At 37.9% G+C, this 23,470-nt stretch overlaps 2 protein-coding genes across 3 annotated transcripts in view; one reads left to right on the forward strand and one right to left on the reverse strand.

The window, feature by feature from the left end:
* The window catches only part of REPTOR (repressed by TOR), a 40,381-nt gene extending 18,965 nt beyond the window's left edge, over positions 1–21,416 (reverse strand). The window contains exons 1-6 of the mRNA XM_069848824.1: positions 21,142–21,416; positions 19,453–20,614; positions 13,893–13,991; positions 13,609–13,816; positions 9,731–9,907; positions 3,112–3,185 (exon numbers count right to left, since the gene is read on the reverse strand). Coding sequence (XP_069704925.1) covers positions 3,112–3,185; positions 9,731–9,907; positions 13,609–13,816; positions 13,893–13,991; positions 19,453–20,542 — 1,648 coding nt within the window. The 5' untranslated portion in view covers positions 20,543–20,614; positions 21,142–21,416. The remainder of the gene's footprint in view (positions 1–3,111; positions 3,186–9,730; positions 9,908–13,608; positions 13,817–13,892; positions 13,992–19,452; positions 20,615–21,141) is intronic.
* The window catches only part of Letm1 (Leucine zipper and EF-hand containing transmembrane protein 1), a 106,848-nt gene that overhangs the window by 38,121 nt on the left and 45,257 nt on the right, over positions 1–23,470 (forward strand). Inside the window, exons 1-2 of one of the 2 annotated variants that reach the window (XM_069848822.1) lie at positions 22,235–22,674; positions 22,800–23,332. The exons of the other annotated variant lie outside the window; for it this stretch is intronic. Of the exons in view, the coding sequence (XP_069704923.1) occupies positions 22,614–22,674; positions 22,800–23,332 (594 nt within the window). The 5' untranslated portion in view covers positions 22,235–22,613. Of the gene's footprint in view, positions 1–22,234; positions 22,675–22,799; positions 23,333–23,470 lie in introns of those variants that run through there. 2 annotated transcript variants of the gene reach the window in all.

The following is a 23,470-nucleotide window of genomic DNA, read 5'->3' on the forward strand; positions in this document are numbered from 1 at the left end:
TCGTGGTAAATTGGGAATTAGCTGTGGATTTTGATGCAGAGAGTTCCATTTTTTCCCTTGGGATTGTGTTATTACATTTTGTTTGTTGAAGTCTAAGTATGTAGATTTAATAAATCTTTTCACAGAGTAATACGTAGATTTAGTAACAGGTCTGTAAGTAGCAGTGCTGCCCTTCTTTGCTAAAGCGTCCGCATTCTCATTTCCCAGGATTCCACAATGGGATGGTATCCATTGGAAGACAATTCTTTTATTGAGTGATATTAATTGCTCAAAATGTAAAAGTCTGTACATCAATCATGTTTGAGTAAAATAAAAGTATGCATCAAATATGAAGAAATTCCAAATTAAAAGATTGATGCACGGCCAAAGGGATTCAAGTCGAACAACATAATTTTTCAGGGGAGCCAAAACAAACTTCTAAAGTTATCCAAAAGCTAAATGTTTATTTTATAAAAATTTACAAGTACAGTATATAATTACATCTTGATTCCACCCACGTATAAGCCCGTAATATCAAATGAAAGCTGGAGTTTTTGTAGTTAATAGCTTGTCAGCAGAAACTAAAAATTGTAAAAAAAAAAAAAAAAAAAAAAGTGACTTCAGCCCCTACAACTGTGGCGTGCATCAAAATTATAATTTTCTACGTTATATTAATATTTTTGTCATTCTAAAAAAGGTCAATTGCAAATATATAAAACTTTGTCCTGTGTGTAAACACCTCATTTCTCGTGAAGAACAACTGAATAGACTATAGTGGACTTTATGTTGTCAGCAAACAGCTGGATACATTAAGAAGATTGATTGATTGATTTATCCATCCTGTGTGTAAAGATTTTCTTACAGGGTCCCTACAACATATCAATTTTCCGAACGCACTTGTTATTTGATCTTGAGACTTTCTAACCAACCAGTCTGCATTCCCGTATGTTTCAACACAGCACTGCGCTATTGACCATCGCCAATAAACATACACACCTGCAAATGTCAGGAGGTTTTGAGCGTAACTTAGTCTGTTAGCTTCGTAAATGAGTTGTTTATCATGAATGTAGGCTAATAATTCCTGAAAGAGGTCAACCCCTTGGAAATGATATTTAAAAATGAGCATGTTAATTGCAATTGTGTATATTCTTCTTAACAGTACTGTATATTTATTGACAAGTGATATCTTAATTAGACCAATAAAATTATTTGCAAAGATGAGTTGTGTTAATCTTTATAGGAACCAAGTGAGAAATTATTATTTATTATATTTTATTACCTTACTCCTTTCGTACATTTATAAAAATTTAGGGTTAAAAGATCTAAATGAGGAATTTTCTTAAAAAAAAATAACTGATTCCTTTTGTTTCATATGGTAATGAAAATAAGATTGAAACTGCAAACACAACAATTTGGAGACACAAGGTTCTATTTGAGAACAACAATTTTAATTCATCTCAACATTTTAGCTTCACAAAATCATAAACAACTCATGAAGCTGACAGACCAGAGTGGTCATTAAAAATGTTTTCCATTTTCATTTTATTTCTAAACAAATTTAAAAATGCTCTCCTGTAAAATTTATAAATCTTTAGATAGAACCTTGTTATTCTCAGCCCTCGATTTATTATTTACTATAAATTTAATTATAATATTTTCTAACCTCTTCAAATGGTGAAGCATGAATGTTTTTTCATTTGGTTGAATCCAAATCACACTGAAACTCAGTATTGAAAATTTCTTCTTTCTTCTTCATTATTCCACATAATGCTGTAGTTGGCAAACCACGCTTTTTTGCCATATATGTTTGTTATTTGAGTATTAGCTTCAACATCCCTTATTATTTTCACTTTCTGTCCGAAAGTTAATTTCCTCTCTTTAGTCATCATTACAACGTTGCATAAAAAAACTTGGGAACAGGATGCACACAACTCACAGCAAGCATAGCAACCATTCTATGAAAGTAATAAAGGGTGCGTCAGAAAGAACTGATGGATTTCAAACTATCGATATGCAGCGAGGGGAGGGATATAGTGAGGGGGACCACGACTATTGGGTCAGCCAGAGAATGCAGTTTTAGTTGAGAACATGGTGCTGGTCTGACGTACAACGTGCTTTCATCGTAGAGATATTTTTGAAAAATGAAGAGTCTGTGATCGCCACTCAGGAGTCATTTCGACATCGGACGTCACGCTAGGATTCCAACTCGGAATACAATTTTGCGGTGGGTGGCTTCATTTCGTATCACAGGTTCAACATTAAAGAAAAAATCACCTGACTGAACACGGAGCGCGTGTACACCTGCAAATGTGGAGAGACATTAGGTTTTCCAGCCACCTCAAAGATCAGCCCGCAAACATGCTATTGCACTGAGATTGTCCGAGGCTACGGTAAGATCTCGCGTCCTGCGACTTCTTTCTTTGGGACCATTTGAAGCCGTAAGTTTGTAAACATCGATCACATATACTGGGTGAACTGAAGACGGCGATTCGTGAAGAAATCGTGGCAATTGCACCAGCTATGACTGTGAAAGTGATGGCGAACTTCAGAAAAAGCCTCGATGCCTGTATTGAAAGCCAAGGACATCATATGGATTATGTTGTTTTCCATAAATAAACTGCATGTATTGGTGAATATGTTGATAACAATAAATTTTTGATTTGACGAATCCTTACAATTTTCTTGCCATGTGAAATCCATCCTTTCTTTCTGACGCACCCTGTACAAGCAAGACCACAAAGAATGATAAAGAATAATGCCACCGCATTACTATCAATTGAGATGTGCTATCGAATATGTTGGTACTATTGTTTACTGAAAATTGAGTTGATATTTTGAGCTTTTCATTATCACAGAGTCCAGGGAAAAGTATTTCTTAAAAGTGGGATTTTCCTTAAACCGGGTTTCCTTAGAAGAGGGAATGAATAACATTTTTCTTATGGTAATTTGGCTGGGATTTAAGAGATTATGTGTTAAAAATGAGAATGTTAAAAACGGAGTTCTACTGTAACTACAAAAGCCAGATGATTAAGACAGTTATGTGAAGTGTGTTCAAGATATTTAAACATGCCTATTTGCATTAATATGTGGAAGCTGATTTCATCACATTTATTACATTTTCTCTGAACTCACTGTGTTCTTGTTCCAAACCGTACAGTTTCAGCTTATTGGCCTCATGCTGAGCTTTCTTCTTCAGTCGACATGCTCTGCAAAGATCAACACGTACAATTAAATAGCATGTGGTAAGAATGGGTGAAAACACGTCTTGTAATGTGGCAGTTTGAAAGAATATAACTTAAGAGTCCCATGAAAGTGGTTTTTATTTTTAAGCTAAATTCGTTTTAAAATTACAGATTTCGGTGTTATTGTCAATTTAACAGTGTTATTTTAAAATATTATATATCAAGTGAATAAAAAATTTGAAACAATGCTTGTAGCTTTCATATATTTAATTCTAACCTCTATATACATAGTGAAGAACTGTTTTCAGAACATGGTAGGGGTAATAGGAGAAGAAGAAGAAGAAGAAGAAGAAAGTGCATAAGATTTGCTGATGATATGGCGTTGTTGGCAGAAAAGGAGATGATACTAAGGGGCATGCTACTGGAGTTAAATGACAACTGTGAGCAGCATGGGATGAAGATAAATCCAGTCAAGACAAAGACTATAGTTATCGGAAGAAAACTAAAGAAAGAAAGTAAATCTGTGAATTCTAAACGAGGCAGTGGAACAAGTGAAAGCTTTTAATAGAAAAAAAAAAAGCACCTTCTACAAACTTTTGGAAAAATAACTGAGTAAGAGACTAGTGAATCTGTGCTAGGAAGAATAATGCTGAAACTGATTAGGAAGAGAAACAGAAATTGAATGGGTCACTGGCTAAGAAGAAACTGTCTAATGAAGGATACACTGGAAGGAATAGTGGATAAAAGAAAAGTTTCGGGCAGAAGAAGATAGACAACATTAAGGTACTGTACATGGATAATAGGAGAGATTAAGACAAAACCTGCCCTTGGGCACAACAGTATGAATTAATTTATATACAACTATGGGGGGGGGGGGGTGAAATAAGGAACTGGAAGGGTTCGGGGGGGGGGGGAGGAAGGAGATAACCTACAGGCAACACGCATGATGTGATATGATTACAGTTTTAGGGAATGAACCACATAGCCAGCTTGAATAATAATAATTATTTTGTGTATAACTACCCTTCATTTGTAATTAAAGTAGTCATATTTGTTTGATTAATCATTTAAGGCATAAAACTTTCTCAGAGGTCTCTGTTAATTATTCTTGTTCATAGACAAGGTTATTCGGTCTTTGATTTGCCACAAAGATAACTACAGAAGAACCCCTCTTTTACACTTTTCAAGGGACCAGCAAAAAATTATGTAACTTGTGGGAAAGTGTAAATTGAGAGAAACAGTTTAGTGGTATTACAAAAGTACAATAATTTATTTATTCAATACAAACTCACCCACAGAATGAATTTACATTTTTCTACTAGTTTTTTTTCTTGTGAAGAAGTCTGATATTTTGGTTTGTTTCTTATTTTTGTTTTGCAATGGCTCTATTTGTTTTTCGAGTTCATACAGATTCTCAAAAGTAGTGTCATCAGAAAGATATTTCTGCAAAGTTCCTAAAGCTGCAACTGCTCCCCACCACTGACACTGTCAATCATTTCTGTTCTTCTCTATTCGAGACATCATCATCTACAGATATGAAATCTGAAAATGCTGCATCTGGCTGAAGAATTCCCCAGTCTGCATTTTCAAGTAAGCCTGCTTCCTCTCCTTCTTCAGTCTTTTTTGAAAAGATGTCAGCTTTTTGGAAGCAGTTAATAATGCTCGACTGCTTCACATCCCTCAATGTCTTGCATAACACCGAAACAATGTCTTTCGCCACACTCCATGTAGGTTAAAGCCCTCTGCACCAGACTCTTCCTGTAATTTGCCTTGAAAGCATGAATAATGCCTAAATCCAAAGACTGCAGATTGCCTGGCAAAAATTCCAACTGAATATTCCTTAAATGCTAAGTTTCAGGCTGGGTAGAGCACTGATCAATAATAAGCAGAATCTTCCTATTGTGCGCCTCTACTTGCTCTGTGGTAGCGTGTCTGCCTCCAGACTAGCCGGCCCAGGTTCGATTTCCAGCGGGGTCAGAAATTTTTCTTGTAAAATTTCTACCTCGGGAATAGGAGAGACGGCGATGCACAACTTCTAATCACTAAATTGTGCACCAATATGCCTGGGTTAAGTCCCAAATCTCTCTGCAGTGCATATGAAAGAAAGGCATATGTCACTGTTGATAGTGATTCATCCGTTGGATGGGGCCGTTAAGCCTGGCGACCCTCTTGGTGCTATTAGACAGGAGCAGGCTAGGTGCCGGCACTGGGTTTCCCCTTCTCCCTTCCTCAACTTCATCATCATCCTCACCCAGTCCCTACACTACACTTACATGAACACTTAACATATACTCACCCTAGTACACGACATAACTCTTCACAGATACACATCATGCATAACATGACCCGCCAAAGTGGTGTGCAATTTGAAAATGGGTCACAGTCCTGCCATCTATCCGCAGTATGCAGAACCCGTGAAGTGGGTAGGCATTAGACACTCACACAATTTTTGCATCGAAGGCATATAACTGCTTAGAAAATAATTCAGATGTCATCCATGCCTTACCATTGTCCTCATACATTGAAGGTAGGGTTTTAACATTTGTTCGCTTTCCCACGTAGCTTCTCACTTCCATCAGCATTTACCCAACATCACTGTTTGACACTCTTTATGATGCTTGCCTACATGGCATGGTCCACCTTTCAGCAACAGAGTTCTGTTGGGTTAAGGACTGAAAAACAAACCCGTTTTGTTGATATTGAAAATGTCTTTCAGGTCGTGCCCAGTGAGAAACTATATCTTCATCCACACTGTACTGTACTGTTCCAATAATAGGTACTGTACTGCATCTATCCAGCCATTAGAAGCAACAAAGTTCCCAATGCCTAGCATGTCTGCCACTTTTAAAGACTTATATCCCCAACTCTTTTGCCAAAGCAACACGTGTTCCCAAAAAAGTGTCTACTTCCTGGAGTATCAGTTACTAATGGAGAAAAATTCGCTCCGATGCTGGGTCCCCAGTTCTGTGCACTGGGCGCTCCAATCCACAGCACCGGATCGAATCTTCCTCCTTTGTATTTTTCCTTAGTAGGCTTACTCCATGTTCGACATATATATCAAGTCAACTGTCATCGTACAAGGAGCGCACTCATTTGAGTGACTTGGTGGCCGGGACTCCACATATATATGCACTGTTGGGCGAATGATCTACTTAAAGGTTAATTTTTTGGTCCTACAGAACTATCTGTTATGCTTAGCACTGTTGTTGATTGAGCCTGTCTGTTGTCAAAAAATCTGAAAGTTAGAATTTATAAAACAGTTATATTACCAGTTCTTTATGGTTGTGAAACTTGGACTCTCACTTTGAGAGAGGAACATATGAGGCGCATCCAGAAAGTAAGTTTCCCTATTTTTTTTTTTAAAAAAAGGACACACACTTTCAGGAAAACATTTATTGGCAACAGGTACAGCAATGTTTCAGCTATTTTTCAACATAGCCACCATCAGAATTGAGACATTTGTCATATCGTGGGATCAACTTTTGTATCCCTCTGTCGTAGAACTCTGCCACCTGTGAATGGAACCAGCTTGTGACAGAAGTCTTCAGCTCGTCATTGCAAAAACGCTCATCGGAGGACAGGAATTTCTTGAGGTGCAAGAAAACGTGAAAATCGCTGGGAGCAAGATCAGGACTGTAGGGTGGATGATGAAACAACTCCCAGCCAAATTCCGTCAAAACAGCTGCTGTGCACCGAGCCGTATGTGGACGAGCATTGTCGTGGAGGAGCACAATACCTGCAGTAAGCATTCCACGCCTCTTGTTTTGAATGGCACGTCGCAATTTTCGCAGTGTTTCACAGTAACGGTCAGTGTTCACTGTTTCACCTCTTGGAAGGAAGTCAATGAGCAGAATGCCCTTCCTGTCCCAGAACACCGTGCAAATCACTTTCCGTACCGACAGCGTCTGTTTGGATTTCGTCCTGACCGGAGATCCACTATGCTGCCAATGCATTGACTGCTGCTTGGTTTCCGGGGTGAAGTGCGAAATCCAAGTCTCATCGCCCGTGACGATCCTGTCGAGGAACTCGTCGCCGTCATCGTGATACTGTTGCAGAAATGTCAGTGCTGCTCCTAAACGTTGCATTTTGTGTTCGAGTGTCAGGTTTTTCTGCACCCATATGGCACACACTTTTTTGAACAGCAGGTGCTTAGTGACAATCTCATGCAACAAGGATCGCGATATCTGCGGAAAATGCCTGCTCAGCTCCGTAATCGTGAAGCGACGGTTCTCCATGATGCACTGCCGCACCGGCTCAACACGATCATCATTGATGAGGGACGGTCGCCCACTGCGCTCTTCATCATGGACACTTTGACGACCTTCGGAAAACTGCCTACACCAGCGACGCATCATCTGCTTACTCATGATGTTCGGCCCATAGACCTGACAGAGCTGCTGATGAATTTCAATTGGCGCAATGCTTTGTGCATTAAAGAACTTTATCACCGACCGAACCTCGCAGGCGGCGGGAGAAGGAATAAGAGCTTCCATTTCGGACCACTGCTGCCACGCTACTGGCACCAGGCAGGACCTGTCCGGCTGGCATATGATTGATACATCATAGATCTGTTATGCATGCGCAATTGACACGGCTAATTACGTTTACTTTCAAGGGAAAAAAATCGGGAAACTTACTTTCTGGATGCGCCTCGTAGGTTAAGGGTGTTTGATAATAAGGTGCTTAGGAAGATATTTGGGGCTAAGAGGGCTGAAGTTACAGGAGAATGGAGAAAGTTACACAACACAGAACTGCACGCATTGTATTCTTCACCTGACATAATTAGGAACAGTAAATCCAGACGTTTGAGATGGGCAGGGCATGTAGCACGTATGGGCGAATCCAGAAATGCATATAAGAGTGTTAGTTGGGAGGCTGGAGGGAAAAAGACCTTTGGGGAGGCCGAGATGTAGATGGGAGGATAATATTAAAATGGATTTGAGGGAGGTGGGATATGATGATAGAGACTTGATTAATCTTGCTCAGGATAGGGACCAATGGCGGGCTCATGTGAGGGCGGCAATGAACCTCCGGGTTCCTTAAAAGCAAGTAAGTATTATTATTATTATTATTATTATTATTATTATTATTATTATTATTATTAAATATCCACACAAGAGATCACTAATTTACCAAACGGTATGCTAGGGTTTTAGTTTAGTTATATGCTATAGATATACTAGGCCTACTTATTGTACTGTATGTACACAAATAATAGTGAAAGACAGTATACAGCAGGCCTATATTTAAAAATTCTACGTAAAGATTAATTTTTGGTCCTACAGAATTTATCTCTTATGGTAACAATTATTATTAACAGAGAAAAATTCGCTCCAGCGCCAGGGATCGAACCCAGGTCCTTAGTTCTATGTACCAAGTGCTCTAACCACTGAGCTACGCCAACATTCAATCCACAGCATCGGATCGAATCCCTCTCCTCTAGTGTTTTTCCCTTTGTGGCCTTTCTCCATGTTCGACATAATGTTGACATATTATATTAAGTCAACTGCCATTATTTTTACTGTGTACATTTTTTATTGAATTATCGGCTTCTGTTTTTGTGTGATTCGTATTTGATTCTAACAACATTAATATGTATTCCATTAGGTTTATTTCTATTTTACGAGTAAATTTTTATGTAACTACCTCTTTTGATGTCATTATGTACCTAAATCGTATCAGTATGTAATTACTTAAATCCGATCCAGTTGTATGTTCAACTATGTAAGCAAGTTTTAATCCTTGTTGGGTGTAAGAGAAGGCCTTATGGCCTTAACTCTGCCAGATTAAATTATTATTATACAAGAAGCACACTCAACTGAGTGACTAGTAGGCCAGGATTCCACTGTATATGCACTGTTAGGCGAAGAATCTATGTAAAGATTAATTTTTGGTCCTACAGAATTTATCTGTTATGGTAACAATTACTATTAGAGGAGAAAAATTCGCTCTGAAGCCAGAGATCGAACCTGGATCCTTGGTAGAACCAACTAACTGTTAGGATGTTTCGTAGAACTAGCTTCTCACACTGTGATCAGGACAGCAGCAGAATGATGGGAAGTTTCCTCGTAAAATGAAAGCAATGTATAATGAAAATTATTATAATATGTATTGAACTCTAAAATATGAAAAATAAAAATAGCATTTTTCAACCTACACATAGTGATACACAAAAATAATACAAAATTTACTGGTAATTGACTTTAGCTTCTAAACAGGTATATATTACATAACATCCGTTTCCTGCTCATTGTAGAGCATTGTGCCATAATTTTGGACACAAATTATGGATAGCTTCCAATGCTACTAGTTGTATTTATTCTGGTAGGCATTCTGATTTCTTATAAGGCTGTGTTATGTCCATTCTATGTGGAATATCGTGGTGGTACTGGAAGTAATCATTTTTCAGGTTTCCTTGTGCAGTCCACTTACTAATTTCTCAATGCTGCCGTATCTTGTTCAACAGAATTGTAGAATGTCGCTATCCACTGCATTGCAGATTCTAATATTTCCTGAGAAGAGTGAAAGTGCTCTAGCATGCAAGACGTGTGAGATGTGACAGCACTGACCTGGATGCCAGCTTGTTTTTCTCCTTGCGTGTCTTGGGCCGGATGTTGAAGGGCAGCTCGCTCACAGGTGTCATGTCATTTATGATTCTGCCCAGTTTGTCCAATTCCTTGCCGATGTTACACAGTTTCCGGGGATTGGGTGTCAGGTCGTTTCCATCTCCTTTCCTTGCCTTCCCACTGCAATCACACCCAAAGTCACATATTATTATTGTTTCAAGTGCTCCAAATACCACTGAAGAAAAAAACAGAATTATACATTTAAAATACACAGACTTACATAATCAATTAATACATTATTTGTCTGCTCCTTTACAAACCTGATCTAGAAATGACAATTTTTTTTTATATTATTATTATTATTATTATTATTATTAATAATAATTTAAGTTTCAATAAGTAACACTATTTACAATTATGTTGGAGCCTTTATTCTTTATTTTTCCTATTATTATTATTATTATTATTATTAATATTGATATGATATATATTTGATGTCAACACTTACATCCATGTAATGTGGACCTCACAATTTGTACCCGGTGCCACAATTACATTCATTACATTATACTTTTTGTAGACGCTCTTATAATTTAACTTTAGACCCCATTTTGATCATTCAAAATTTACACTTTTACGACTCTGTTCTTGATTTTCAGTAGGCCTACACTTATATCGAACACACACCGTTTCTAACAATACTTGTTACTAAACATATTACACCAATGTCCAATATGTTCGTTACTATGTTTGTTTCTTGTGTACATTTCATTTTCAGATCTCACTAATTTTCTGCATATTATACTTCACTATCCTAGCTAGCCTCCCCCACCATACTCCTCACCTATTTTTATTACCTCTATCGTCTTACCTAACTTCCTATTACACTCTTCTAATTCATATTTCAATTTATTTACTAAGTCCTTAGTCGTCTCTTTACCAGAAACATCCACTTCAACATTTTCTGTTATAAACTCGTCATTTGTTTTCTTCACTTCACTTCTCACCATTTCAGCTCTTGCACTCACAGGAACAATTTCACTTCTCCTCTCGGCATTGACCTTCCTTCCCACTAATCTGGTTAAATCACTTCCCAAATCACTTGAATTTTTACTCATTTCACTAAACTTCATTGAATTTGTGGTACATAAGCCGCTCTTATCTGATTTCTTCACACATGTTTTCTTCTTCTGTATTCTTGATCCCAGCATTTCCTGGTTCTGTCTCGCTTCCTCCGGCGCAATCTGCAATTCAGCCGATTCTCTGTCGTCCACACGTACCTGGTCAAAGGTCTTGTTATGATAGTTACTTTCCACCACAATTACTGATTGAGCAGACTGTCCATCATCTGTCACGTATATTTTGTCCCAGTTCGAATTCCGATCTTCGCTTGACATCTATTTAGTTGGGCTGGTCAGTATTAATCCATGACAATGATTTTCTTCAATTTCCCTACTTTCCAGTTTCTGTGATAACTGCAGTTGCTTCATTTTATTTATCTCTTGACCACTCTTCTTCCTCACAATTGTAATTCCATCAGTTTGCCCATTCGTACCTTGTGACCTCGTGTCTTCAGATCTCCTCTGCTCTTTTGCATATTGATGTTCTCGCTTCTTCGTATTTAATCCAAATATTGGATGATCTTCATTTGCCTTACAGAATTCTACGTCATAGAATTTCCCGTTGATTTTTAATTTGTCTCCATATAATTTTGCAAAGTGACCATTCGCTCTTGCCGCCTTCATGAAAGGGAGTAGTAGCTTCCTTTTACAGCTGATCTCGTAGCTCAGGTCTTTTTCAACTCTCATTCCTGTTCCTCGCACTCTGTGTAAGTTCCTTAATATTTCTTCTTTGGTTACTACATTTGAGAATCTTATCACAATAGGCCTTTTACATCCCAATCTGATTCTCTAAGTCTCCTCGACGTCTTCTGCTCTCACCTCCAGTTTGAAGATCTCGTAGCGTACTGCCTCCCCGGTTTCTATTGCGAATTCACGTCCCTTTTCCTCTATTCCGAAGAATAACAATGTCTTTTTTCTTTGACTTATTTTGTACTGCTTAATTTCCTCTTCATTTGTTCTATTTCTTGTCTCAGCAATTCCACCTTCTCACTGTATCCCTCCATGTTTATCTTAACTCTTTCAATCTCCGGTCTGTAGTCACTTGATTCATTATTGTTTGTTCTTTCTTCATTATTTAGATCTCCTATGTTCCGATCTACTAATTCTTTCGCCCCTGCTAATATTTCCTGTTGTACACTCCTATGCATTTTCACTTTCTTGGATTGAATCTCCTTCCGTAGTATTTCCTGAGGGCAATGCCTCTCTACTTGCAACGTCTGAGCCGCGCTCAACTTGCGATCGTTCACCACCACCACCACCACCTACCCACTTCACTTTACGTGATTCGGGTTATGTATATTGCGAAAGATGGCAGGACTGTGATCCATTTTTCTAGTTGTACACCACTTCGGTGGGCCACACTGTACATGTGTATCTGTGAAGAGTTATGTCATGTACTAGAGTGAGTGTATCTGTAGGTGTAGTGTCTGGAATGAGTGATGATGATGAGGAAGGGAGAAGGGGAAACCTGGTGCTGGCACGTAGCCTACTCCTGTCGGAACAGCACCAAGGGGGCCACCAAGCTTAACATCCCCGTCTGATGGACGAATCACTATCAACAGTGACATATGCCTTCTCTTCATATGTACTGTGAAGAGATTTGGGATTTAACCCAGGCATATTGGTGCACAATCTAGTGATTAGAAGTTGCGCACCGCCGTCTCTCTTAGTCCTGAGGTAGAAATATTGCATGAAAATTTCTGACCCCACCGGTAATTGAACCCGGGCCGACTAGTCTGGAGGCAGACACACTACCACAGAGCTAACTCGGCGGATACTATTACTATTATTATGAATTTAAATTACAATTATGTTGGAGCCTTTACTCTTTATTTTTCCTATATTATGAATTCAAACTTCAATAAGTAATAGGCCTACTATTTACTATTATGTTGGAGCCTTTACTCTTTATTTTTCCTATATTATGAATTCAAACTTCAATAAGTAATAGGCCTACTATTTAATATTATGTTGGAGCCTTTACTCTTTATTTTTCCTATATTATGAATTCAAACTTCAATAAGTAATAGGCCTACTATTTACTATTATGTTGGAGCCTTTACTCTTTATTTTTCCTATATTATGAATTCAAACTTCAATAAGTAATACTGTTTACAATTATGTTGGAGCCTTTACTCTTTATTTTTCCTATATTATGAATTCAAACTTCAATAAGTAATAGGCCTACTATTTACTATTATGTTGGAGTCTTTACTCTTTATTTTTCCTATATTATGAATTCAAACTTCAATAAGTAATAGGCCTACTATTTACTATTATGTTGGAGCCTTTACTCTTTATTTTTCCTATATTATGAATTCAAACTTCAATAAGTAATAGGCCTACTATTTACTATTATGTTGGAGCCTTTACTCTTTATTTTTCCTGTTATTATTATTATTATTATTATTATTATTATTAATTCAAACTTCAATAAGCTATACTATTTACAATTATGTTGGAGCCTTTACTCCTTATTTCTCCCATTTTTCAGTTAAAAAAACAGGAACACTATAATAACGAAAAAGAAAGCACAAGCCAACAGGAATTATAACCAACATGGTATTCTTACGAAATAATCAGCACAATTATTGAAGGTACTATGTCTAATTGTAACCAAACTTTTGTACACACTCTTAATTTATCAAAACACTACATAAATACATAAGGGCATACGTCTATACGAATAAAAAATGTTAGTATGAAATCCAGAAGGAAAAAGTGGCTTACTTCGAGCAATGACTTTGCTACCACGCATACCTGTGCTTTATCCCTCGCACAGAGCATTCTGGACTGAAGACAGGATCTGTCACCTCGTTCAGGACATGGGGATCCTCAATACGTGTCTTCAGGACAAGACGCTGTCCTTTAGGCCCTTTGGCTTGCACATTGTATTGCCAGAAGTAGCGCTCCTTCTTTGTTAGTGACGTCACTTTTGACTGGCTGGTTTCTCCATCACTTACTGACTCTGTAACACGGAGGCAACTTAGAGTCTGCACCATTGCACCAAGTGTATACACGCACGTCCCAGTCAATGCACTAACCTGCATCAGATGAAAAGTCTTCGTAGTGGTCACTATCGTCATCAGAATCAAAACCTTCGTCATGTGAGAAGTCGTGAGATTCAGGGCTCAACACCCCACCTGCAAAACAAATTCAGATATTTGCTTTCACTTACATTCACTAAGTTTAATTTATTTCTTCAAATTACGTTACGTAAAAGGAGGATATTACGGCCTCATAATACTTGTCAGGCTACATTCAGACTGAAGTTACATAGTCTTTGTGTAATCCTAAGCCTAAAAAATTACAAGAAGCAGGAAGCATCAATGCACTCTACTAGGCAACAATGGACTCATCCTTCCATGTTAATCATTAGAAGAAAACTGTTACAGCTGGTTTTCAAAACTGCATTTCGTTATCTACTCCAGCACCCCAAATCCATCACGATACAGAGTGGCCACTGGCCCCATACACTGGCCAAAATTTCATGAGAAAATTCCTTCTCCACGAGGGATTCAAACCAGTGCTCATTCTGTAATGCGAGTCCAGGCATGAAGCTTTGGACCACAAGTTATATCTACCAAATGCTTAGCTGAATGTCTAAAGAAACTGCTAACTCAGTCACCGACACAGCTCAGTCGGTTAAGGTGCTTGGACGCGAGTTCGATTCCCGCTTGGGCTGATTAGCTGGTTAGGTTTTTTCCGAGATTTTCCCCAAACGTAAGCTGAATGTCTGGTAATCTATGCTTCATCTCGCTATCACCAATCCCATTAATGCTAAATAACCTAGTAGTTGATACAGTGTCGTTAAAAAACCAACTAAAAACTGCTAACTCAAAGTTATAAATATAGGATGATTCATAACTAATGAACCACACTTTAGGAATCAGTTTTATAGGCCATTTTGAGCATAAAATGTCATAAAATATCATATTAGATTGAAAGTTATTCATAAAAATCCAAACATATTGTGAATCAGACTTCGGAGTTGCTTGCATCGTAATACAAACATTGGAATGTAAACTAAACGGCAGGTTGAGCTGTGACGTGAAGTATGGGGGAGAAGAGGAATATGGGTATGATGATTATCAGCTGTGCTCATTAGAGACAGTCATGCCAAGGTATGGAATGCTACGTGGACCATTCACATCCATGCAGCCAAGTGCACTGAAATGGAAGGAGGGATAAATGAAAATTTACTTCCAAACTGAGGTATGTTTATTTTATAATTAATACAATATTTTGAATTGATATTTTCATATATATGAATAATTCTCAGTTCTGCTCAAAGCCACCGCCACTTTCATAGGATTCAATCAGCTGTAACTCCTTAATCAGATTCATGGTGATATGACATTTTAAGCTCGAAATGGCCTATAGAGCTGATTCCTAAAACACGGGTCATTAGTTGTGAATCACCCTATAGGCCTATATAAATCTATATACTAACGATTAGAAAAAAAAACTGCTTAAACCCAAGATTGTTTTTGGAACATTATCGTTATAGTCTTGCTACATTTCAACTATCATTTAGTAAATATAAATTAAGATATACTTAGCTGAGATAATATTAATAATAATAATAATAATAATAATAATAATAACATATGCCAAACTATCAACTGTCAGAAAAATAATGTTTGGCCTACCTCAGAATGTGTTTCACATAATGCAGACTGCTCTATTTGCAATACGAGTTTTCCACGCTGTTCTACATGTCAAGTTTCTGGTTTCTTGGCTGGATGTGTAATATTTTCAGGTCGGTGTCTATATTGCTGTAGTTGTGATTGGCGTTTATGATATGTTCCTTGCAATCTGTTTGAAATGATCTTCCAGACTGTCCAATGCAGAAGTCGTTGCAACTGCATTCACTACAGGATTCGAATCCCGGTTAGCACCACGGACCCACTGAGCAGTTGTAGTAAGGGCTATTTTTGCAATTTTTTGGCACATTCACAAGTGAAATTTGTATGAAAGAATCTACTGATAGATTATGTTCAAGATATCCCACTCCCTCTGCCATAAGAAAGATCTATGAATGGCTGAAAAGGTATAAAAGTAAAATTCAGAATGTGATTAAAACCCTTTCAAAAATTTATAGAAATATATTACACTAAAATATATGTCACAGGACTTGTGTTTTCGCCCTATATTGATTAAGCAGTTTCCCACCCATTCTCGTGTTGGAACCAAATGCCCATTATATCATGGAGCATGTGTTCCATAGGTGAAAAGGAATTGCCAAAATAAATTATGAGTAAAGAAATATCTTAAGTGAACTATTTGTGATTAAAATAAAAACACTTGAAATTAAATAATCAATCAGTGATATCTTTGTTCTGAGAATTATACCGTTGATCATGAAGTTCTGGAATATCATTCTCACGTGTTCTATTAAAAACAGCCCCGGTTATACTGCAAAGAAGAAATTTACTTTCACTGATCAGCATCTCTCTGACATTGCATCCATATTCTAAGAGTTGAAGTTGGTGGAAAGTGAAAAAATTGCTGTGCACATATTTGGATTTTCAAGCGACTTCAGTGATTTCTTTGGTCCCACACATTAGCACTGTTCTTTTCTCTCTCTCTCTCTCTCTCTCTCTCTCTCTCTCTCTCTCTCTTCCTTTTTCTATTTTTGTGGCGTTATCTCTTACCTAGAAGATGTAGCCTAAGGAAATAAGAAAAATAGATTTTAAAATTTTTTCTGAGAATTTTGTTATTGTCATATGGCAATGCTAAGGATTTCCACGACCCTGTTTCTAACAACTGTAAATAACTGAACCTAATATGATTTTGTAAACAAATATAACTTGAAGATCTAATAAATTATGCATAAATTTATGTTCAAAGTTACCCATAGATTGTATATTTATAATAGTGATCAGCTCACAATGTAAGAATAAAATTAGCGGCAATAAAATTAAACAGTCAATGCAAACCAACACTGTGTTCTCACAATCGACTTGTATCTATTCCGACACATCTCATTCTTTTGTTCTGTGTGTTGCACACAATTGTCCAGTCGATTGTATTTGACAGAATTTGATACCCAACTATGTGGTGATGATATTGGCAAAGTGGCTAATCTTTGGTAGCACAGGTAGACTACATATTAGCCACTTCTTTCCTGAACTCCAGTTGAGAAATTCTCTTATTACATGTTTTATTATATAATACCTAATTGATCTGAATGGCTATGTCGGATAACCAGGTAATTGATGGCCAGTACCACTTTATGCCCCTGAATACCAATAACATACCATCTCGGATTTTGATGCATTTGATCACTGATGCCCATGTATTATTTATTGTATTGGCAATCAATTTTGGTCTTGGAACAATTCGAAGACTAATGCTAATGCTAATGGCTTCATTGCTAGATGCAAAGCACTGAAACAACAATTCGAAGGCTTAATGTGAAACTGACATAGCTGCAAAAATTGATATTTTTGGATTTTTACATCAATCAATAATTCTTTCTTCTACTTGGTCACAAACAATCGTAATTCGTTTTGAACAGTATTGCATATAATACAATTCGTAACTACAAAACATGATGGTAGAGTTAATGTGAATTAAGTGTATTGCCTGTTAAGAATTTTGTTATCAATAAAATATCGATTGTAGTTTTGTTGTCAATAAAATATCGATTGTAGTTACGTTAGTTTCACATTGAGCCCTCGAATTATGTTTCACTTTGGTTTTTGCAAAAATCTTTTCATTTGCGTAATCTCTTGGATGCCACATGAGGTTGATATTAGGCTTGTTCCACAACAGTCAGGAACCGTCTGTAACTATCGTGAGCATGCGCAGTACAGAAAAAGTGTTCCAACACAATCCAAACCAGTCCTGAACCGGAAACAAATACTGCAGTCGGGCGTTCCAACAAACTTTTGACACGGGTTCGGAACGGTCAGAAGTAGTCAGCGGATTGAGGCATGTACGGATGAGTATGCGAGATGCGCATGCGCATAAGCTCACCAACGTCTCCTGGATACTCAAGAAAAACATGATCGACTGTTCACATCAATGAGGTTAAGATGAAAAATGACAGTGCAGACGAATAATAAAACTAGAGATTTAATCTCAATTTTCGCCAAAAAGAAAGGGAATGGAAATTATTTGGGTATTGAAATAGTTAATTACAATTTCAACATGTAGCTTTGATTAAAAGTATAATAAATAACGTACATAAATTAGTAATTAAAAAAAGAACTATTTTTAGATGAGAATCCCCCAGTACAAGATATTGAATTAGCAGAATTCTTGCCTTCCATATTTTTTGTCATCTTTTTATAGAAAATGATCAAAATTCTATTTTCTGGAATTAGAACTAGCTGCGAAACGATAATAATTAAGCATCCCGTTCTTAGCAAAAATGATCACAGTTATAGCATCTCTGGATTTAATACATAACAATCCACAAAAGCGTTCCAACAGCGTCCAGTCCAGTTTCAATCCAGTAGCAGATGCTCAACTAGCGCATGCGCATAAGATGGTACAGGAACCGTACATGAACCGCTTGTTGGAACGAACCTATAGTAACAACACATCATCCATCCATTGCATAGACCTATATAGAAGTCCGTCAATCATTTCCATAGCAGCCTCAAGATATCCTCGCTCTTTCATCTTGGCACTCCTTGTGGATTCGATTTTCACAACTGCTCAGTACCCATGAACTGTTGGAAATGAAAACAGAGAACAGACTGTTCATATAAAATTGTACTTCCGGTTCTTATTTTCATCAGGCAGTACAAGTCGTAGAAAATTATTCTACTGCCTGTAGAAGTTGTTGCAACTGTTGAACATTAGAAAGACTGAAAGCTCATTTCAAACACGTTACTAAGAATATATCACAGCCATAACGAAACTACAGAGCAATTCAACCTACGTTGTAGAACATAACACAAACTTCAATCACAACTACAACAACATAGACACCGACATGAAAATACTACACATCCAGCCAAAAAACCAGAAACGTGACACTCTAGAACAATATGAAATTTACAAACATACAAAAACGGACTCCCCTGCACATCCCGAACGCTCAACTCAATTTCAAAACACACACCCTTCTCGACACAATCATGAACACTCCCCACAACAGGAAACCAGAAGATAGCGCAGGATGTTCACTAGGTTTCGGACAATGAAGGATAACACTTCGAAACTAGTCAGCCAGATAGATTCCTAAAAAGTTAACACTATAAAGAAGTTGCAAAGTTAATCAGTGATTATATAAGTGTTAAAAAATAAAGAACAATGAAGATTTAATTTTAATACAAATATTTAATTTCAAATTACTGGTACTTAAGAGCAGTTGCCCGGATTCGACCCAACAACCTTTCAATTTGTAGTCAGATGTCTTACCACTGAACCATGAAGTGACTTGGTGGACTCACTTTAAAATATTTCAGTTAATTTTATTTGATGTTTATAAGTAGGCCTAGATATCAATTGATGGCGCCAGGTTATAAAATCTACTATGCTACGGAAATTTGTCTCTTTGTCCTACAAAGTTATCACATTTAATTCATCGGAATTGTATAGACGAAGAAAGTACATTAATTTGTGAATGGAAGTGAGTATACATACCGGTGGAGAGCGACGACGTGGAGCCAGCCTCAGCAAGTGAGCCGGTGGACAGCAGATGCTGACGTGGCTCGCGGCGCTGCCAGATCTGCTCCAGACCGAGATGTGTGGGGGCGGAGGACGACAGCCTGGAGCTGGAGCTGGTAGCAGCTGTGCCCCGGCCAATATGCCCTCCTGGCGATGCAGCGGCAGCTGTGGGGCCGGGTACGGACTGCCCCAGAAGCTGCTGGTCGGGCGATACTGAGAATGCTTCCTTCTTGAGCAGCAACTCATGCAGGGTGCTGTGTTTCTGTTGCAGAGGACTCATCCCCAAGGGAGGCGGCGTCACCGACGCTGCGGAGTGCAGTAGCAGCGATGAGCTCGAGCTGTTCTGACTCGTGGGAGACAGTGCTGCTGCCCTGCTCTTTCCGATGAACGGGTCCACGGGGCTTGATGGCACACTTGCTGATGCCGCGAACGCGTCCTTGTAGAAGCCGAGGCTGGCAGGCGGAAAAGACGAGGGCGTGAAGACGCTTGAGCTCTGGCTAGTGTTGTTGTTGTTGTTGTTGGAGTGGGTGATCTGCACCATTGGAGGTGCGGCACCCACATGCCGCTGTTGCGTTGCCAGCGTAGGCACGTTGATGTAATAGCTGTTCTCCTCGGGCAGCAGCAGGTCGTCGAAGTTGAGGTCCTCCAGCAAGTTCTCGTCGTTCGCATTAAGCTCCGCCAGAGTGGGGCCTTGTATGAGGTCGGCTTTGTCGACTTGGAAGATGTCGTCGTCGTCCATGCGGAATGTATCAGTTCTGTTCAGTTCACTCTCTGCATTTAACCGTGCACCCCATATCGACGTGCCCGACAAGGATGGGTACAAACCCGACGTTCCTTGCAGGGTTGCTGTCGTTGTTAACCCAGTGTCGTGAGATGTCGATGGTGATGACGACACATCGACAAAGTCAAAACCAAAATCTCTGAGTTCCGAAAGATCCATCATTTTCCTTGGAGGAATGGGCACGCTTGCTGTCATACAGCTGCTAGTGTCCATTGACAGTGGCTCTTGTTTCACTGCCAAGCCTGGATCCAGGAAAAAGTCTCCTGAATACACAGGGTCAGCCATGTTCACAGTTTGGAAGCTCTAATTATTATTATTATTTTTTTTTTGCTTCAATGCGATGACACTTAAATTCCACTGTAACATACAACCAAACATAATGGCGTTATCACCTTCTGAAGCTGATAGTTTGAGTATGAAGGGTGGGGACACATGCAGTATAATTATTCCAAATGCCTAGTACTGTCCTTGGAACTATTTTTAACCTTGGCAAGGAAATAAGTATTGTATCTTAATAAACTCGTCATATTTAATACATCTTCATATATTTTCATCCACAGATAACATATGTTACGCAGCAGTAACATTTATTGCCGTTAATTAATGATAAAAGGAGCATACGAAATATGCAAGGAATGTGACGTTAATGCTGTCGAACTAACAAAACAGAGGCCTATCTCTAATTTGTTTTGATTGCACAATGCCATGCACGATGACAGACCACCTAGAACCAAGAGTGCTATTATTTTCATGGAACACCACACTTTTAAAAGGCGCTTGAACAGTATCGAAAATCATATCATTAAAGTTTTCAAGATCATCAATGTTATGTGTGATGACAAGGAAAGATATTTCTACGAGTTTACAACTTCACTGTACCTTACCTTACACAAGCAGAAAACACTATGCCCTGGTAGTTTCCCGCGCTAATCACCCATCACTGTACAATACGACCATGACTTTCATAATCACATAACGACATTAAAAATTAGTATTGCTTCTTATAAACTGAGCGACATATATCCTTGTATGTTTACTTCATCGAAAATGTGTATTTAGACCTATATTATGCTAATTAGTCGTTTAGTTTCTTTTTCCTGGAGTGAGTAAACACTCAAATATGCACTGTTACTCTACGTTCACAGTAGAAATTACTCAAAGGTCACATGAGCACGATCAATCGACTGGGGAATCGGCCAATCATAGAAACGGACAGTTCCTGTGCGCCAATAAGAGCTTTTGTTATGATCTGTCGACCCACCTCCACTGTACGTTATAATAAGAAGAATTTAGAAAGGATCACATGTATAAGCCAACTTATTTCAGCAATTCAAAGCTACTAAAATATATATTAACGTAAGATATCGCAATAAAATATACAAAAGACATATTTCTGAATTCGATAAAGAATAGTACATATTCATTCTTGTATATTAATTTATTCTGAATAGAAATAAACAATACCATCAACAGATCTACTTACTCTTCTTGCTGGAACTTAGTCATTGACGTCATTTTTACGTCACAGTATTTTGGCCTTCTGACCACGTGAATAGCAATATGTTTAGTCCAAGAGTGTTTAGTCTTTTGTCTAAATGTGTGTGTGTGTAGGATGTAATGTAATAAACCATTTTAATTTAATAATACATAAAGTATATGTACATTTTTTATTATGTCGTAGTAATTTATTAAAATAAAAATGTTATTGAAGAATAGTTGCGAATTTAATACACAAACAACAATATCATACATTTATTAGCAAAGAGCTGAGCCAAAACCACCATTTTAATTTAATGACATTATTACATAAAGTATTATGTACATTTTTTATCATGTCGTAGTAATTTATTGAAATAAAAATGTTATTGAAGAATAGTTGCGAATCTAATACAAAAACAATATCATACATTTATTAGCAAAAAACAACCAGATGGCTCTGGCTGAGCATGCTATGGAGCACCACAGATAATCATCACACTGTGAGAACCATAGACAAATAACAGAGAACAGAGCGGAAACGATTTTGTTAATGTCGTTGGTAATATCACAGTTTAGTATATACAGCTGCGAAGGTCAATACGTAATAAAGATGCAACCATGAATAGTTGCTAACCAGTAGGATCGCTACTATCGCCTCATTACAGATAATGCGAAATAGTACCTGCACGGTCTATTGTTCCTAGCACCCTCAAAACTCAAGCTTCGTGATTGGACATTTTCTATATTCTCTATGGCTACTTGTTCGATTATTGAATCGTTTATGTATCGTAAGTTCGTAACTTCCGCGAGAAATGAGCGAAGTATATTATGTGTAATGGCCGATCTGTGATCGTACTGAAGTATATATTTTACTAAAATGCATGCATTCCTTAATACTCACAAATCGATAGCCGTCAAAACTAAGAATTTAGTCAGTGGTAAGTGTAACAATTCATAAGTAATATTTTCTTCTCATTATTCCTCATGGTGTCACAAATGATATGCGTACTTGATATTCTTACAAATCGGTTTATTACCCAACTTGGCAATATTTTATTTTCAGGTGGCTGCCGATGTCAGCAGTGGAACGCATTGTATGTACACAATCGTAGTAAGAAGATTGGGACTCCATACCAAATTCATTGTCCAATTGTGTCGTCTCGTTTAATCTCCACAATTGTTAGAGCCAGTAGTTGTGAATCTATGCAAAATGTTATTCATCTGAACTTAATCCGGCCAGTAAATAGTTTGTCACAGAATAGCCAATTATTTTCATTTGGTCCATCAGATAATTGTCTGGTGATAGTGAGACATCTGTACGTAGGAAGGCATTTATATGACAAAGAACCTTTAAAACCTTCATCTAAAGTTGAAGAAACAGTTCAAGCACTGAAAGAAGACTTAAAAGAAACACCTTCAGTCACCGCAGCAGCAGAGAAGCTTCCATTTCTGAAGAGAATAAAGAAGAAGATAGTTGATGAGGCATTGCACTATTACCATGGTTTTCGATTGCTTTTTATTGATATAAATGTGTCTCGGAAGTTAGTATGGAGGATCCTGAATGGCAAGTCCCTTACTAGAAGAGAGCATAAACTGGTAAGCAATACCTAAGAGTAATTTGCTAGCAGACGTCATAGGTCAATGTTACACTTACTGGCTTTTAAGGAACCCGGAGGTTCATTGCCGCCCTCACATAAGCCCGCCATTGATCCCTATCCTGAGCAAGATTAATCC

Source organism: Periplaneta americana, chromosome 15 (genome assembly GCF_040183065.1).
Source record: "Periplaneta americana isolate PAMFEO1 chromosome 15, P.americana_PAMFEO1_priV1, whole genome shotgun sequence".
Taxonomy (NCBI): Eukaryota; Metazoa; Arthropoda; class Insecta; order Blattodea; family Blattidae; genus Periplaneta; species Periplaneta americana.